Genomic DNA, 18,112 nt, shown 5'->3' on the forward strand with positions numbered 1-18,112 from the left:
TCAGTTGATCTCCGACCTTATTTACTAAGGCAGGGTCTCTCACTAGAACCTAGGGCTCACCAATTTAGTCTAGTTAGCCAATTTGCCCCTGGGATCTCGCTCACATTGGCAACACGTAAATTTTGGAAAGACTGTATTAATACCTTCTTGCTCTTGGGTACTCAGGAACTTTTAACTTCTGGAGAAGTCATTCAGCAGAAGTTCTTAGCATTAGAGCTTCCTTGACCAGCTAGAGTCTTCCTCTTGTATTACAGAGTTGAATGTTATAATTACAACCCTTGAACTATGACATCTGACATCATCTCCAGGTAGGGAGTATCAGAACTGAATTGAATTAGAGGTCACCCAACTGAAGTACATCGGAGAACCTACTGCATAACCGATTGCTTGTTTAGTAGTAGTGATGAGGAAACTTAGTGTAGCATATTGGTCACAGACATAAGACAAACTTGGTTTGTTTTTCTTGTATCTTAATGACAAAGGATCTGAGTAGGCTTGCCTCCAAAGGAAAGATACTTAGTGGTTGAGCATGGTGAACCTTTAGAGAATGGTCAGACACACACACTTGAGACACTACTTCACACATACTGGGAGGGATATAATTTTTAAAGCAAACAGCAACACATGGTGTTGAGTATTTGGAGAAATTGGGAGCTTCTATACACTGCTGCTGAAAAGTTGCTGTAAAAGATAGAATCACCATGAGTTTGAGACCACCCTGAGACTACATAATGAATTCCAGCTCAACCCTACCTCAAAAAACAAAAACAAAAAAAAAAAAAAAAAAAAACAGGGCTGGAGAGATGGCTTAGTGGTTAAGCGCTTGCCTATGAAGCCTAAGGACCCCGGGTTTGAGGCTCAATTCCCCAGGACCCATGTTAGCCAGATGCACAAGAGAGTACATGCTTATGGAGTTTCTTTGCAGTGCCTGGAGGCCCTGGTACGCCCATTCTCTCTCTCTATCTGCCTCTTTATCTCTCTGTCACTCTCAAATAAATAAATGAAAAAAAATTGGATTTAACAGTTCTATTTAAAAAACAAAGAAAGAAAGAATGGTGGTTCCTTAGAATTGTAAATACTGAGTTAAATACTGGTCAACCTTTTCATTCCTGAGCCTGTATGATAGAGAAGTGTAAACTTATACTCACATAAAAACATACTATGTAGAAATGTTCATAGCCGTGTCATTGACAATAGGCAAAAAGTGTAAATAAAAAAATGTGTATTAACTGAGTGGATGAAATATAGTATATCCATACAGTGGGCCAACTCAGCCATAATAAGAAAAGTTTGCTTCTCCAGACTAATATATATGTTCTCATAACATTTATATCTTTTAGAGGGTCACTTTTAGCACCAGAATCCAAAGGTAATGCTCAACTGTAAAAACTTATATTTCTAGGCTTCTTAAGACTCATTTCTCTGTGACCTTAAATCCTAAAGTATAGAATAGCTGGATAGACATGGCAGTGTACCCCTGTAATCCTAGTACTTAGAAGACAGAGATGGGGATTGTGACCTCAATCCTAGCCTGTCTGTAAGTTTATAGCACCTTCCATTACCAATTAACAATTTGATCTTAAGTCTGGTGTAGTAGCTAACACCTGTAATCCTAGCACTCACAAGGCTGAGGCAGGAGAAATGCCATGAGTTCAAGGCTAGCCTAGGCTACAGAGTGAGACCTTATCTTACAACAAAAAGGAATTTGAGTTTAAATTTGCTAAGTAAAGTGGCCTTTTCATTGACCTTATAAGCCAATCGGGTTACACATCAGTCTTGTTAACTTTTTTTTAATTTAATAACATAACAAAGAATCACTTCACATAGTACATACTTTTCTCATTTTATTATGGTTTGCAGATACTGTGATTTTTAGATATTTAAAATCCAAAAAGAGGTCATCAAGCTTTTTAATCCAGAAATTGGTGCATTGAGAAAGCAGACTTTGCAAGCAAGTGCTTGAGTGCTGAGCCCTCTCTCTTGCCCTCTACTATCTATCGTTAATAACTGTCAATTGTATTTACCCTACTCTAGAGCATTAGAGGTTATTCCTTCTGTCTAAATGCACCCTGTCTGTTACCGCCCTCTCTCTGCCCACCAGGCATCTACCCTCTCTTCACCATGGATGGAGTTATTTTTCTATGAGATCCTTATTTTTAGTTTCCACATTCAAGTGAGGACATGCAACATTTGTCCTTATTCCTTGCTTATTTATTCCTTGCAGTTCCATTCATATTGCAACAAATAGTAAGGCTTCATTTTTTACTGTGTGTGAAGAGCAGTCCATTGTGTATATATAGCACACTTTCTGTATCCATTTATCCACTAATGACCACGTAGAATCATTCCCTATCTTTGTTTTGGGGCTTTGAGACCAGGTTTCTTTTAGCCCAAGCTGACCTCAAACTTGATATGTGACTGCGGATAGGATTGAATTGAATTCCTAATCTTCCTGCCTCTGCCTGCAGAGCACTGGCTGGGATTGCAGACATGCACTGTCACAAATGCCCAGTTTATTTCTTTACTCTGTTGTCCAGTGCCGCAGTCAGCATGGGGGAGTGAGTGCATGTGGCTTTTGATTGACATACTTCCTTTTTTTTGACAATATTCCCCAGTAGTGGGATTGCTGGATAATATGATGTATGTCTAGTTATTTTTGAAGAATTTCTGTAATTTCCGGTAACGACTCCACAGATTACATTCCTATCAACAATGTGTCAGTGTTACCCTTCTCTACATCTCTGCCAGCATTGATTATTTTTCAACTTTCTGTCTGTTTTATTTCACCAGCATAGTTTTATTTATTGTTTTATGTTACTAATTTTATTAAATCTTTATTTATTATTATTATTAACATATTTTATATGGATACATCATGTGTTGGTACCCTCTTTCCCCACATCCTTGCGGATGCTTCTCAGTGGGGTTGCAGGTATTCCCTATGGGGTTGTAGTTTATGTGTTGTGGGAACAGCAGTCAGTTATTTTGGTGGGGGATGCCTCTGGGCATGATGTCTCAACCTGTGGCTCTTACAATCTTGCTGCCCCTTCTTCTGCAAAATTCCCTGAGCCATGGTAGGTGAGTTTTAAGTCTGCTTCAGTGATGAGTTTTTAGGAACCTCTGGATCTTTGCTTTGGTAGGTGTTGGGTATCCTCAGGGTCTGGCTCCTTTACCCTGGCACTGACTATCAGATTCAGCATGGAAGCAGCTCTCATGCTCGTCTCCAGTTTCTCTGTGGTTTCAGCTGTAGTTTGGTTGAAGTGCACGGGGACGTTTATCACCTCCAGTCTTGGTACCTTCTAAAAAAGAACAGATTCTCCAATGGAGAGTGAAGTCAGCATAGTTTAAATGGGATAAGCATCATTAATTTAGGGAAAATTTGATGTGTGTAACCCCTCTTTTAGCCAAAGACTAAAGAGAGCTTGACACTGGCCAGCACAATCTTTGTCTCTATAGGATTCTGATCTGGTTCCCAATTCCAGATGTGGGGTCCTTTATACTTTGCGGATTACTTAGCCAGTCAGAAAGTTACTGGTTACCCACTGAGGCTATGTGCCACTATTGCACTGGCATGTACATTCTGTCAGAGTGTTTGCTTCGGAGTAGCTTAGACCTCTGGTTGCTCAGACCATTGTTGGCCACTTTCCCCCAGTAGCTCATATAGGCTGTCTGAGGACTGACTTTCTTCCAGATTCTAGCCAGAGACCTCTCCATGCTGTGTGTCAGCAGCATATGCTGTCCTCAGCAATGGGGTCTTACCTTTTGCCTTATTCACCCCTTTTCTAAACTTTTTGATAATAGCCGTTCTGATTTGGGTGAGAGGATACCTCACTGTGAATTTAATTTGTGTTTCTCTGATGATTAGGTGAGTGTTTCTTTATAAGCTTTTTGGCTATTTATGTATCTCCTTTTGAGGAATGTCTGTTCAGATCTTTTGACCATTTTTAACTTAGATGATGATGAGAATTTGTTGTTACATATTGTTGATACTAATCCCTTCTCAGATGAGTAATTTTCAGATGTTTCTCTGTAGGTCATTCTCTTTGCTATGCAAGAACTTTTTGGTTTAGTATAATCCCATAATCCTATCAGGTTTTGCCATATCTAAACAACAACCACCCCTCCCCAACAAAAAAACAGCTGCCAGGAACAGTCTTAAAGTGCTTTCAAGAAGTCTAGCAGCACCATGTCTTGCATATGTTCTTGATACATTTTTAGTTGCCTGTCTATATGATGAGAGACAGGTGCCCAGTTTCATTCTTATGCATATTTTCCCCAGCACTGTTTGATAACAAGATTACCCTTCAGTTTGATTTTTGATGCATTTACAGTTGGCTATAAGCATGTGAATTTTTATTAGGGTTCTCTAGTCTGTTCTGTTGGTTGATGTATCTGATTTTATGCCAGTATCATGCCCTTTTGGGTACTGTAAGCTTTGAAGACAGACACTGTGATAACTACTCATTTACTTTGTTTAAGAAGGCTTTGGCTATTCAGGATTTTTTTTTTTTTTAAGGCAGGGTCTTGCTCTAGCTCAAGCTGACCTGGAATTTACTATGTAGTCTCAGGGTGGCCTTGAACTCACAGCAATCCTCCTACCTCTGCCTCCCGAGTGCTGGGATTAAAGGCATGTGCCACCATGCCTGGCCAGGATCATTTGTGTGTGTGTGCACGTGCACGCATGTGTGCGTGCATCTGTCCATACATGTGTCTGTGTGTGTTTGCATGTATGAGTTGTACAAGAGCATCACATGTATGCAGAGACCAAAGATTGCTGTTTTCCTTGCTTGCTGTCCACTTCACTTAATAATTTTACTGTACATGACTTTATTGATGAAGTGAGGTGGGTTTTGTTTTGTTTTGTTTTGTTTTGTTTTGTTTTGTTTTTTACAGGGAGCATATAGGTGGATTTTGCTTTTAATCTGTTCTGTTCATGTGTCTCAAAATTGGGGAAATGGCCAAGCGTGGTGGTGCATGCCTTCTCAGCACTCAGGAGGCAGAGGTTGGAGGATTGCCGTGAGTTTGAGGACACTCTGAGACTACATTAGTGAATTCTAGCTCAGCCTAGGCTACAGACCTCGAGAAACCAAAAAAATAAAAAAAAACTGGGGAATTGAATTGGTTTTGTTCATGGTTCTTGCTGACAATTAACACCCTGCTTTTGTTTTGCTGTATTCTTGTTGTTTTTTTATTCTTGCTGTTCACCTTCAGGATTTCCTGTTTTTCTGTAATGATAAGGTTTGATCTGTTCTCATTTTCATATGCATGCATGAGTTGCATAGTCTTTATTTTATTTACTTATTTATTTTTTAATCTTTTCACAATTTTATTAACATTTTCCATGATTATAAAAAATATCCCATGGTAATATCCTCCCCCCCCCCACTTTCCTCTTTGAAGTTCCATTCTCCATCATATTACCTCCCCATCTTGATCATTGTAATTACATATATACAACACCAACCTATTAAGTACACCCCTCCCTTCCTTTCTTTTCCCTTTATATCTCCTTTTCAACTTACTGGCCACTGCTACTAAGTCTTTTCCTTGTCACTCAGAAGCCCAATCATCTGTAGCTAGGATCCACGTATGAGGGAGAACATGTGGCACTTGGCTTTCTGGGCCTGGGTTACCTCACTTAGTATAATCCTTTCCAGATCCATCCATTTTTCTGCAAATTTCATAACTTCATTTTTCTTTACCTCTGAGTAGAACTCCATTGTATAAATGTGCCACATCTTCATTATCCACTCATCAGTTGAGGGACATCTAGGCTGGTGCCATTTCCCAGCTATTATAAATTGAGCAGCAATAAACATGGTTGAGCACGTACTTCTAAGGAAATGAGATGAGTCCTTCGGATATATACCTAGGAGTGCTATAGCTGGGTCATATGGTAGATCAATCTTTAGCTGTTTTAAGAACTTCCACACTGATTTCCACAATGGCTGGACCAGATTGCATTCCCACCAGTAGTGTAGAAGGGTTCCTCTTTTTCCACATCCCCGCCAACATTTATGATCATTTGTTTTCATGATGGCAGCCAATCTGACAGGAGTGAGATGGAACCTCAGTGTAGTTTTAATCTACACTTCCCTGATGACTAGTGACATAGAACACTTTTTTAGATGCTTATAGAGTTGCATCGTCTTGAATTCTTTCATGCCAGTAGTTATTATCGTCCTTTCACTTCTAGATTTAGACCTCCTGCCTAGTAATCAATTCTTCCCTGTTTGCTTAGTTTAAGGAAGAGAACATTTCTCTTTTGATCCTGAAGTTTTTGGCTTTATTAGTAAATTTTTAGGTGTTTGGCCACATGTGGGTCCTCCCCCTCTTGGAAGGGTGAGGTAGGAGGATCACTATGAGTTCAGAGTCAGCCTGGGCTAGAGTGAGACCCTGCCTTGAAAAACCAAAAACCAAACCAATAAAAAAAGAAGTTTTAGGTGTTAATTCATTTGATATGTTTTCTGTGTGTGTCTGTTTGGGTGTGTTGTTTGGTTTTATTTGTGTTTGGTTTAGATTTTTTTTTTTTTTTTTGAGACAGATTGTCTATCATCTGGCTTTGTAGCTGAGAGTGGCCCAGAACTTTTTAAAAATATATATTTTATTTATTTATTTGAGAGAGAAATAGAAAGAATGGACACCCCAGGGCCTCCAGCCACTGCAAATGAACTCCAGATGCGTGCGCCCCTTTGTGCATCTGGCTCACTTGGGTCTGGAGAGTTGAACCAGGATCCTTTGGCTTTGCAGGCAAACACCTTAACAGCTAAACCATCTCTCCAGCCTGACCAAAAACTCTTGATCCTCCTGCCTCTACTCCCCAGGGGCTTGGGCTGTGGGCTTGTACCACATGCTCAGTTTCTTTTCCCTCACACTCCTATAATGCACCCCCCACCAAATACTGGGCTAGTTTACAAAAGAATTTCAGAAATTTTTTTCTGCTTGACCTATTCTGTTGCTGAGACTCTTAATTGACTTATTTCACTCACTGAATTCTTCCACTACAAGATTTCTGCTTCTTTTTTATGAGCGCTTTGTTGAATTTTTTTTCATTCAAATCATGAATTATTTTTGTGATTTCTTTGAATTGTCGCCTCTTATGTCCTGTTAAGCTTGCATAAGATAATTATTTTGAATTCCTTTTTAGACGTTTTGTAAATTACTTTTATTTGGGGTTAGATACTAGGAAATAATGTTCCTTGGAGGTATTGCTTTTTTTTTTTTTTTTTCTGTTTCTGGTGGCCCTCCATTGATTTGTGTGCACTTAGTGCAGTTAACAGCTTTTTGTTTTATGGAATTTGTTCCTCCTGTAGGGAGAGGTTTTCTCCCTGTGAGTGGGCTCCCATCTTCCCATTGAGTATAATGTGGAAGCTTATGGATGCTCTTCTTTCTGTTGAATGTAGTATGAAAGCTTGTAGAAGCCAGTCTTTCAGAAGCTTGGTTCTTCCTGGCTCAGTGTGGCTGATTGAAGTCCCTCAGCTGTTGCTATTCTCATCAGTGCCTGCATGTGTGTCAGTGGCCTGGGCTACCCATATGTGTGAATGTGGTGGTGCCTCAGCATTTCTCCTGTGCCTGAGGTTTGGAAGCTGAGATTGTGGTGGTGCAGCCACCCATGAAAGTGTGTGGTGGAATAAGGATGGTCTTCAGGATGAAGACACACCATGGGTACTGGCATCTAGAAAAGGAATGGGTCCAGTTTGAAGATGCCACCAACCTATGGACTTTAAATCATGGTGGGTAGGGGATATATCTCAGGGGCTCCTACTCTGTGGTAATGTTGTCATATAAACACCAGGAAACCTCCTCTCAAACTGTTGGGCTGTGAGAGCTACAGAAGTCCACTATGTAGTCATCTGCAGGGACAGTTGGGACTTTGGAATCCTCTAGCTTTCTTTTTCCCCATAAGGAGACCAACTGAGCTTTTAGCCTTGCCAGTGGAGAGTTTAGGGAATGGAAGGTATTTCACTCCTCTCTCTGGTGCTTTTTTCCCAGCTAAGCAAATGGAGACCCAAGTTATAAACTTTAATAATTAAACACCTGAGTCTATGGGAGACATACATTCAAACTACCACACTTCACATCCTCTTGCTCTTCTATGCTTTAGACCCTTTCAGGCATGTCCCCTAAAGACTTTACTCTAGCCCTTTGCTTCAGAGATACTTGTTCAGCCATATTTATTGGTGCTTTTAAAAATATATTTTTTAATTATTTATTTTTAGTTGAGCTAGAGAAAGAGAATGGGTGCACCAGAGCCTCCAGCCACAGCAGATGCACTCCAGACACATGTGCCACCTTGTGCATCTGGCTTACTGGGGAATTGAATCTGGGCCCCATGGCTTCACAGGCAAGCGCCTTAACCCCTAGCCATCCCTCCAGCCTTGTTGGTACTTTATTTACAATAACTAAGAAATGGAATCAGCCTAGATGCTTATGAACTGATGAATAGATTATGAAAGTGTGGTGAATATACACAATAGACTTATATTAGGCTATAAAGAAAAATGAAATTTATAAAAAATGAAAGGAGTTGGAAATGATCATACTGAGTAATGTAACCCAAACTGAGAAACTCAGATGTCACATGTTCTCTCTTAAACACTGTTCCCCATCTGCTTTGGAAAGAGTGATATAAATGCCCCATTGTGGCCTGAAAATTCAACTGTCACTTGTTCTAGCATTTTGATCAATTGTGAATCTCTATAGCAACAACCTGCTCCTGCCAAAATAAGCTTCTCTGACTAAAGCTGAAAATCCAAATCTTTGGGCATAAATATAATTATTTACAAGGCAATTTGACAGACACAGCATATTCATTTAGCAAACAACATAAGTATCTTCCTATCAAGGCCTACATCTTGCACAGTCACAGAATTTTGACCACTTTAGAGTACCAGAAATGTATCCCCACTTTGCCCTGTGCAGTGGAGTAGGCCTCAAGTCTAATCAGAATGTGATTGGTTACCTCCATAGCAGTAATGCTGCTTTTGAATCAGTGGCCATCTGGGATGGAAATTTGGTGGTATAGGTTGCATGGTCTACCACAAAGTGAGATTGTTGTTGGCACTTCTCTGTCACTTCTTCTCAGCTCTGTGGTGCCTTCTGAATCATCTCAGTGTCACCACCATCTGAAAACAGAAGCTTCTCTAACCAAAAGTATATACATTTACCCAGATACCAGCAGACATTACATCTCTAGGATTAATGTCTTCCCCTGTCACAGGTTTTTAGTATCAGACATGTATTCCCTCCCGTGGAGCTGGCCTCTAGTCCAATTAGAGAACAGTTGGTTTTCCCCATAACAGACATGTCACTATTGCAACTGTTGGCTCATTTGGCCTGGCTGGCCAAACTTAAGGCTTGTACTGTCCACGGTTGTTCACCTCCACTGATGACTTCTCTTTCTCTCCCATGGAGCTGCATGCAGCATAGCTTTTTCTAACTTAATGTCAGCTAGTCTATACGGAGGAAGTTTTCAGCTCAGTTCCAGCAGGATTTCTCAGTGACCTTGCAGCTCAAGCATGTGGAGTCTTGAGCAGTAGGGTCTTACCATCTGTTCCTGATGGGAAACCAAGAGCCTTGGCAATGGCCTGTAACATTTTGGGGGTATCAAGGACTTCCCTGGCCAACAACTCACTGGAAGGTATCCCACCCCTGACACTGAAAATTTTCTAATGACAATTTATGGCTTCTGGGTATACCATTGTCCTGAAGAGTAGATTTCCATATGTCTTATTTATACCCTCTTAGAATTTGATTAACCCTCCCCTCACCTTTCCTTTACTCAGTCTCTTCCCCTGACCTCACTTAGGCCTTTCTACCCCCAGTAATTTGTTCTTACATTTAACATACATATAGTAACATCCCCTTAAGTCTTTTCCTCCTCCTGCGTTCTTCCTCCTTTCTGGCTCTTCCTTCCTTCCTTTTTTTTAATTAATCCAGGTAGTGTCTTGCTAGCCCAGTCTTACTAGATTTCATTAGGAAGTCCTAAGCTGACCTCGAACTCACAATGATCTTCCTACTTCTGCTTCCTGAGTGTTGAGATTAAAGGCGTATGCCATTATGCCCAGTTTCCTTTCTTTTTTAAAATTACTTTCTCTTCTATTTTGATGTCACCACTTTTTTCCTTCCTATTTATTATACAGGTTTTGTGTAGATAACATCAGCCACTGTGAGGTCATGGATGCAGCCACCCCTTTGAGTCTGGATGACAGGATTACAAAACACTCCTTCCCTCCCTTTGGCTCTTACATTCTTTCTGCCACCTTTCTGCAGTAGTCTCTGAGCCTTCCAGGGTGTGATAGAGATGACTCACTCAGTGCTAAACACTCAACTATCTACTTCTTCACACAAGTTTTGAGTCTTCCCAGTACTCACAGTCATCTATAACAAAGTAGCCTCTCTGATCAAAAGTGAGTGTAGCATTAATATTTGAGCATAAAAACAAGAACGTAAAGGGCAGTTTCGTGGGCATAATATATCAGTTTAGCCAGACAATGCTAGTAGCCTTCCCCCCCTAGAGCGTAGGACTTGCCCAGCTATACACTTTTGATTAGATTTTTCAGTGCCAGGCATGAATGAATTCCCTCCCAGGGGCCTCAAATCTAATCAGCAAGCAGTTGATTTTGTCCATAACAAACATGCCACCATTGCATCTGTTGTCACATTTTAGCTAGGTTTTTCTATATTAGCTTTTCAACAACTATTTAAGTGACTTCTCTGCAGTCCATTCTGTTTCCTGGGCATATATTAGAATATAAACCTTTGGTACATGTTTACTGTGGTTGGAGAGACAAGGACTATGTTTTCTAACTCATTTATTTGTTGTTGTTGTTGTTTTTGTTTTTTTGAGGTAGGGTCTCACTATAGCCCAGGCTGACCTGGAATTCACTCTGTATTCTCAGGGTGGCCTCAAACTCATGGTGATCCACCTACCTCTGCCTCCTGAGTGCTGGGATTAAAGGTGTGCGCCACAACACCCAGCTCTAAGTCACTTAACCTTTATCATTCTATACTAATATCCCTTATATGGTATACGTTGGCTCATTTCTGTCTTACTGTTTGACAGTCTTTGAGGGTATCTGGATATTTGACATCTTATCTGGTCAAAGCTTGTCTTTTCAATCAAAGATGACCTGAAAGTCTATGATTGACTTGACCTCTACATCAGTTATAAATAACAGAACTTCAAAGCAGTATAGGAATGTAATCTGTCACTATGTGGGTAAAGTACTATCTAGAACTTCATTTCTTTGGACAAAGGGGAGAACATAATAGGAAACAATGAATAATTGATCACAGAATGGATATAAATCTCAAAATAAGTATTTCTAAATAAATGTAGGTTGTTTTTTTTCTACAAATGCAGCACAGACAGTAATACACCATTGTAACTTTGGAAATGTGAAAATTAATTTTAAAATCCATGATTGTGACATTGCACTTCTGCAATTAGAGAACACTTGTGTTGTAAGAGTATCACTAAGCCAAACATTAAATGTGAATACCATATATATATATATATATATATATATATATATATATATATATATATATATATATCTTATATGTGTGTGTATGTGTATGTATATATATATATATATATGATAGATAGATAGATAGATAGATAGATAGATAGATAGATAGATAGATAGATAGAGACAGCCAGGGCTGGAGGGATGTCTTAGTTAAGGCATTGCCTGCAAAGCCAAAGTACCCCGGTTCGATTCCCCAGGTCCCACTTAGCCAGATGCACAAGGGGGCGAATGAGCCTGGAGTTCATCTGCAGTGGCTGGAGGCCCTGGTGCGCCCATATTCTCTCTTCCTTCCCTTCTTCCCTCTTTCTCTATATTAAAAAAAAAACAGTCATATATTTTGGACTTGGAAGTAAAGCTAGCAGTAATGTTAAGAAGAGCCTTGGTTTTGCATTTAAATCCTCAAAACATTTTCTTTGTGCTGCTACTTTGTGTGCTCCCATGGAAACATTTTTATTAGCAGATCTTTTGAGGTTTGTGTTTATTTATGCCAACAGTTTTAAACTGTCAAAATTATGGCAATGTACTAGTAAAAGAGAGGAATAGTATGTGAGCTGGGGGAGATTGGTCAGTGGCTAAAGGTGCTTGCTTGCAAAGACTGTGGGCCTGGTTCAGTTTCCCAGCATCAGCGTAAAGCTGGATGTAAAAGTAGTATATGCTTCGGGAGTTCCCATGCAAGTGGAGTTCATTTGCATCTAGCTGCGAGAGAATTTGCACACACGCACACACACACACCTTTTTTACCTTTTTAAAAAACAGATGGTATTAAATAAAAAATGAGTACCAGTGTGTAAAATAAATGTTCCCAATCAGCAGTATAGAGATTGTAATTGTCAACTTCTGTTTGCTTGAACAAAATATCCAACCCAGAAGCAATGTAAAGAAAGTTTATTTCAGCTTATGGTTCTACAAGGTAGTTGTCATGGCAGTGAAAGCATCACAGAAGCAGGAAACCAGAGTCAAAATGTCACATCTGCAGGGAGGAAGTAGAGAGCAATGAATAATTCTGCCCAGAGTTGAGGTGGGTCTTCCCACTTTAATGTAATCAACATAATCCCTCACAGAGGCACTGAAGCTAATCTAATCTATATAGTCCCTCACAAATGATTCTAGGTCTTACGAATTCTAGGACATTGAATTTATAAACAAAGCATAAAGATATTCGAAGTCAGCTTAAGAAACTTATCTGTATTTTAATTATTTTTATTGTTGTTTTGGCTTGGCTTTTCAAGGTACAGTCTAACTCCAGCCCAGGCTAACTTGGAATTTACTATGTAGTCTCAGCCTGCCCTTGAACTCTCAGTCATTCCCCTTCCTCTGTCTCCCAAATGCTGGGACTAAAGGTGTGTGCCAACACACCCAGCTTGTATTTTAATTTTCATTCTTTGCTGCACTTTCAATAAGTTGAGTATCACTTACACAAAATGCTTGGAACCAAAATGTTTCAGAACTTTTAATATTTGCTTGTACTTAATGAGCTTTTTTTGATGTGGAGACCCAAGTCTAGTCATGAAATTGTTTCTCTCATATATACCTTATACCCATAGGCTGAATGTAATGGTACACAATATTTCTTGCAATAATTTTACACATAAACAAAGTTTCTGCATGGGGAATTTTGCATTTGTCACATTATGTCAGCATAGTAAGACTTTATCTTAGTAAGGAAACATCCTATAGTCTATTAATGAGACTTATACACTAGAGTAGTGAGAATAAGAAATTGGTAGTTTATAATGGTTTTATTCATTGAAACAATGTTAAAAATTGATGTCCTGTCTTTCCTTTTTTTCACAGGACAATGAAAAGAGAACCCCCTTACATGCTGCTGCCTATCTTGGAGATGCAGAAATTATTGAACTGCTTATTTTATCTGGTATGATAGCATCTGTGTGATAAGAGCCCATTATGTTTACTTCTGTCATAATTAATGTTTCTTAAAGAGAGAACTTGCCTCAGTAAAATTTTAATGAGCTGGCCATGGTGGCACATGCCTTTAATCCCAGCACTCAGGAGGCAGAGGTAGGAGGATCACCATGAGTTCAAGGCTACCCTGAGACTACATAGTGAATTCCAGGTCAGCCTGTGCTAGATAGAATAAGACCCTACCTCAAAAAACCATCAAACAGGGCTGGGGAGATGGCTCTGTGGTTAAGTGCTTGCCTATGAAGCCCTAAAGACCTCGGTTCAAGGCTTGATTCCCCAGGACCCACGTAAGCCAGATGCACAAGGGGGTGCTCATGTCTGGAGTTCATTTGCAGTGGCTGGAGGCCCTGGCACGCCCATTCTGTCTGTATCTATCTGCCCTTCTCCCTCCTTCCCTCCCTCCCTCCCCCCCCCTCTGAAATAAATAAATAAAAATAAACAAAAAAAAATTTTAAAGCATCAAACAAACAGAAAAAGTTAATGGTTTCTCAACCCTAACTGAATATTGACTGCATGACTTTATTACTAATATTTGTTTCCTAAGTTGAAACTGGTTTATTTACTCATTATATAAATTCTGGTCACAAATCTTGTTCTAGATGCTAACAGTACATTGAAAAACAGAACAAAGGTCCTTAATATAAAGTTTATTCTCTGGTAAATACAAGTAATTTGACAGCACATTAAAAGATGATAGCTGGCTGGATAAATGGCTTAGCGGTTGAGGTGCTTGCTGTGAAGCCTAAGGACCCATGTTCAATTCTCCAGGTCCCACATAAGCCAGATGCACATGGTAGCACACACGTGTCTGGAGTTTGTTTGTAGTGGCTAGAGGCCCTGGCACACCCATTCTCTCCCTCCCTCTCCCTCTCTTTCTCTCCCCCCCCCCCACCTACCTGTCTTTAATAAATAAATCTTTTAAAATGTGATAGCTACTGTGGAAAAATGAACAAGTACTAAGGATAGTAGCTGTAGGGAGATGGGTGTTATAAAAGGTATGATGGTGTATTTGTAATGGGCTTCACTGAATACAGTTAGTAAGGGACAGTTCCTCTGAACAGGGGTTGGTAGGGGGTAATAGTGGCCCAGACCAAGGATGTATGGTAAGACTTGGTCTGATTATATACATGTTTTTAAAGCTGTGCCAATAGGATTTCTGTCTTCAGATCGCTTTTATTTAACTCAGTTTTGAGGGTCTGTAAAATGGTTAGGAAATTATGCTTGAGCTGAAGACATGGCTTGGCAGTTAAGGCATTTCCCTGCAAAGCCAAAGGACACACACAGATTCAATTCTTTAGGACCCACATAAGCCAGACACACAAGGTGGCACGTGCATCTGGAGTTTGTTTGCAGTGGTTAAAGGCCCTGATGCACCCATTCTCTCTCTTTCTATCTGCCTCTCTTTCTCTTTCAAATAAATAGAAAGTTTTTTTAAAGAAAAAAGGAAATTATGATTTACTTTTGAATTTCTTCCAAACGATTAAAGTCTTTATAATATGAAGCAACAAAACACCAGAACTTCCTATTATTGACCAGCTCATATTATCATCATAGTGCCTGTAGTTCCAAAGCAGGCCATTGAGCAGCTTAGCAATGTTTCTGTTATAGCCAGCTTACTATAATAATTTTTAGTAGTCCAATTGATCTTCTGTTGTCAAATTAAACAGATAAATCCATAGTGGGGATACAATCAGAATACAGTGCTAATAGAAAAAGAAAATTGGTATGATGATCTCATCATATAGTAGCCCTCATTAAACTTTTGTCATTACAAATTAATAAAATATTTTAAATCTAACTTTGAGAAAAAATATCTCATGATCCTAGAATTAAAAATGGTTATACATGTGCCACCTGCTAATGTTATTTTCTAGATTTGGGTTTTTTTTTTTGGTTTTCCAAGGTAGGGTCTCTCTCTAGTCAGGCTGACCTGGAATTCACTATGTAGTCTTAGAGTGGCCTTGAACTCAAAAGTGATCCTCCTACCTCTGCATCCCAAGTGTGCTGGGATTAAAGGTATGCACCTCCATGCCCAGCTACTATTGTTATTTTCTTTATGAATTGTTTGGTCTGTAATAATCCTTTCTTGAAGATGTCTGCCCATCTATGGATGTTTGCCCATTACTGGAGTTAAGTACTAAAGAGATAGAGATTCAAGGGAAAAAATGCAATTTCCTGTTTACTCTGAAGTGTGGTTTTGGTTTGTTTTGGTTTTTTGAGGTAGTATCTCACTCTAGTTCAAGGTGGCTTCACAGCAATCCAACTGCTTCTGCCTCCCGAGTGCTGTGATTAAAGGTGTGTGCAACCACTCCCAGTTGGAAACATTTTTTTGATAATAGAAATTGAGTTATAACTTAGGTGTGGAATTTTGTCACATTGTTCAAAAAATTCTCTTTTTGCTGGGCGTGGTGGCGCACACCTTTAATCCCAGCACTCGGGAGGCAGAGGTAGGAGGATCGCCGTGAGTTCGAGGCCACCCTGAGACTACATAGTGAATTCCAGGTCAGCCTGAGCCAGAGTGAGACCCTACCTTGAAAAAAAAAAACAAACAAACAAACAAAAAAATTCTCTTTTTATGTTAAATAGTTGTGTTAGAAACAGTACAGTTCATTTATTTTAATCACTAGGACTTTCAGTAAGAACTCTACTGCTGTAATTGTAATAGATTTTATTTTTATTTAATTTTATTTTTAATAATCATTTGAGACACTGCTAAATTCATAGCCAAGGATGACCTTGAACTTCTGATCCTGTAGCCTCCACCTCCCAAGTGCTGGGATTACAGGTGTGCATCACCATGCCCAGTTTTTAATAGAAATATTTTATATGATTCAGTATGGAGGGGTAACTTTCCCCCTCTTCTAAATGCTTGTGGTTGACTCAATCCCTTTTAAAAGTGAATATTTGCAATACGCATTTTTAGTTACTCTGTAGAAGATTAATTTACTGAAATTTGTACGTTCACTTCAATGTGATAATTTCTAATACAAGCTTTCAAATAAGAATGTAACTGAGAGCCGGGCGTGGTGGCACACACTTTTAATCCCAGCACTCGGGAAGCAGAGGTAAGAGGATTGCCGTGAGTTTGAGGCCACCCTGAAACTACATAGTGAATTCCAGGTCAGCCTGGGCTAGAGTGAGTCCCTACCTCAAAAAAACAAAACAAAAGAATGTAACTGAATATGTAAGATTAACTAGGGTGCATGTATAAAAATCTGTTTCAACTTGCCTTTGATAAATATTTTTAATATTAGATTTTCAGTTTTATGATACAGTATAGCCCATGTAGCTTTTTTATTCTGTAAGTTTGGAATGTGGACACAGTTGAGCTGGATCTTTTCTGTTAGAATCTCTCAAAGCTACACTTTACTGTTCAGCTTCTAAGTTTTCTTATGCTGTTGATACTATTGTGTCCTTAGAACTATAAATATGAAGTCATTTGAAGCCTTTTCCCTTTCCTTCCTTCCTCCCACTGAAGAACATGTCTCTCCCATCTCTCCCTCCCCCAGCAACCATTGACTATCAGTAGCTCCTCAGGCCGGGATGCAACTTCATGAGACTCCTCCCACCCCCAGGGTGACGAATGTTGAGAAGCTTGATCTTGTGCAAGTCTTCAGCATGTAAACACAGCTGCTATGCAGTCATAAGCACAACAGCCATGTCCTATCCAGAGGATAGCGTTCACAACATTCTTCCCCATCCTTCAGCTCCTACATTTGTTCCATCATGAAGCTTTTATACAAAGGAAAAATGAAGAATTCCCACCTCTAGGTGCTTGCCTGTTGCTTTCTCAGCCCGAAATTCCCATCTCCAGTATGAGCTGGAACTTAATATCCTCTAAACATCCTTATAAAGCATACTTGCTTTTATTGTCTTCTGTCCCCGCTGGAATGTAAGTTCCACAAAGGCAGAAAACTGGTCCATTTTGCCTCTCCAAGATGTACAGTACCTAGAGTATTGCTGAGTAATAACAATTCCTCCACATCTATGAAGGATTGATTCTAGGGCATACACATGCTTATGCACACACAGGGATTCAAAAATCTGCAGATGCTGATGTCTCCCATGTAAAATGACATAATATCCACATGTAAATATGTGCATCTGCCTGGGTACTTGAAATCACCTCCAGATTACATTTATTTAAAACCTAATATAATGTAGAAACAGTGTAAATAGTTGTGTGCTATGTAGGGAATGGTACTTGTTAGAATCTGTACATTTGATATGTATATATTTTTAATATTTTTAATATTTCAATCTGTAGTTGGCTGAATCTGTAGATGTGAAACTGTAGATTTGATGGACCAGCAGGATGTGCTAACTACTGTATAATAATAATAAGTTTGGGCTGTTTTTCAGAAATTTTTTTGTGTTTACCTTTTGGTCTCAACTTCCCACATCTTTACTGGAAGAATGGGAGACGTGGGGTTGGTTATTAGCACAGAATTGAAGGGGATCAGGTAAGTGAGGAGGGAAAGAAAGTGATGTGTTTTCTGTGGCAGCAAGTAAAGTCTTTCATCTGTGCTTCTCTTCAGAATTGCCAGTTAGTTTTAATTTTTATTAATTAGGTCCTAAAAGGTTAAGAGTAAAACTTGTTGAAATAAAATTCAATGCTAACTTTGTATTAAGCTAGAACCCTAGTTTTCTTTCTT

General features: G+C 39.4%; 1 protein-coding gene across 7 annotated transcripts in view; it reads left to right on the top strand.

Moving 5' to 3' along the window:
• Ankrd28 (ankyrin repeat domain 28) overlaps positions 1-18,112 on the top strand; it is a 168,740-nt gene that overhangs the window by 75,232 nt on the left and 75,396 nt on the right. For all 7 annotated transcript variants that reach the window (XM_045135531.1, XM_045135530.1, XM_045135532.1 and 4 more), the window contains one exon: positions 13,329-13,407. In XM_045135531.1, coding sequence (XP_044991466.1) covers positions 13,329-13,407 — 79 coding nt within the window. The remainder of the gene's footprint in view (positions 1-13,328; positions 13,408-18,112) is intronic.

This window comes from Jaculus jaculus, chromosome 16, assembly GCF_020740685.1.
Source record: "Jaculus jaculus isolate mJacJac1 chromosome 16, mJacJac1.mat.Y.cur, whole genome shotgun sequence".
Lineage (NCBI taxonomy): Eukaryota > Metazoa > Chordata > Mammalia > Rodentia > Dipodidae > Jaculus > Jaculus jaculus.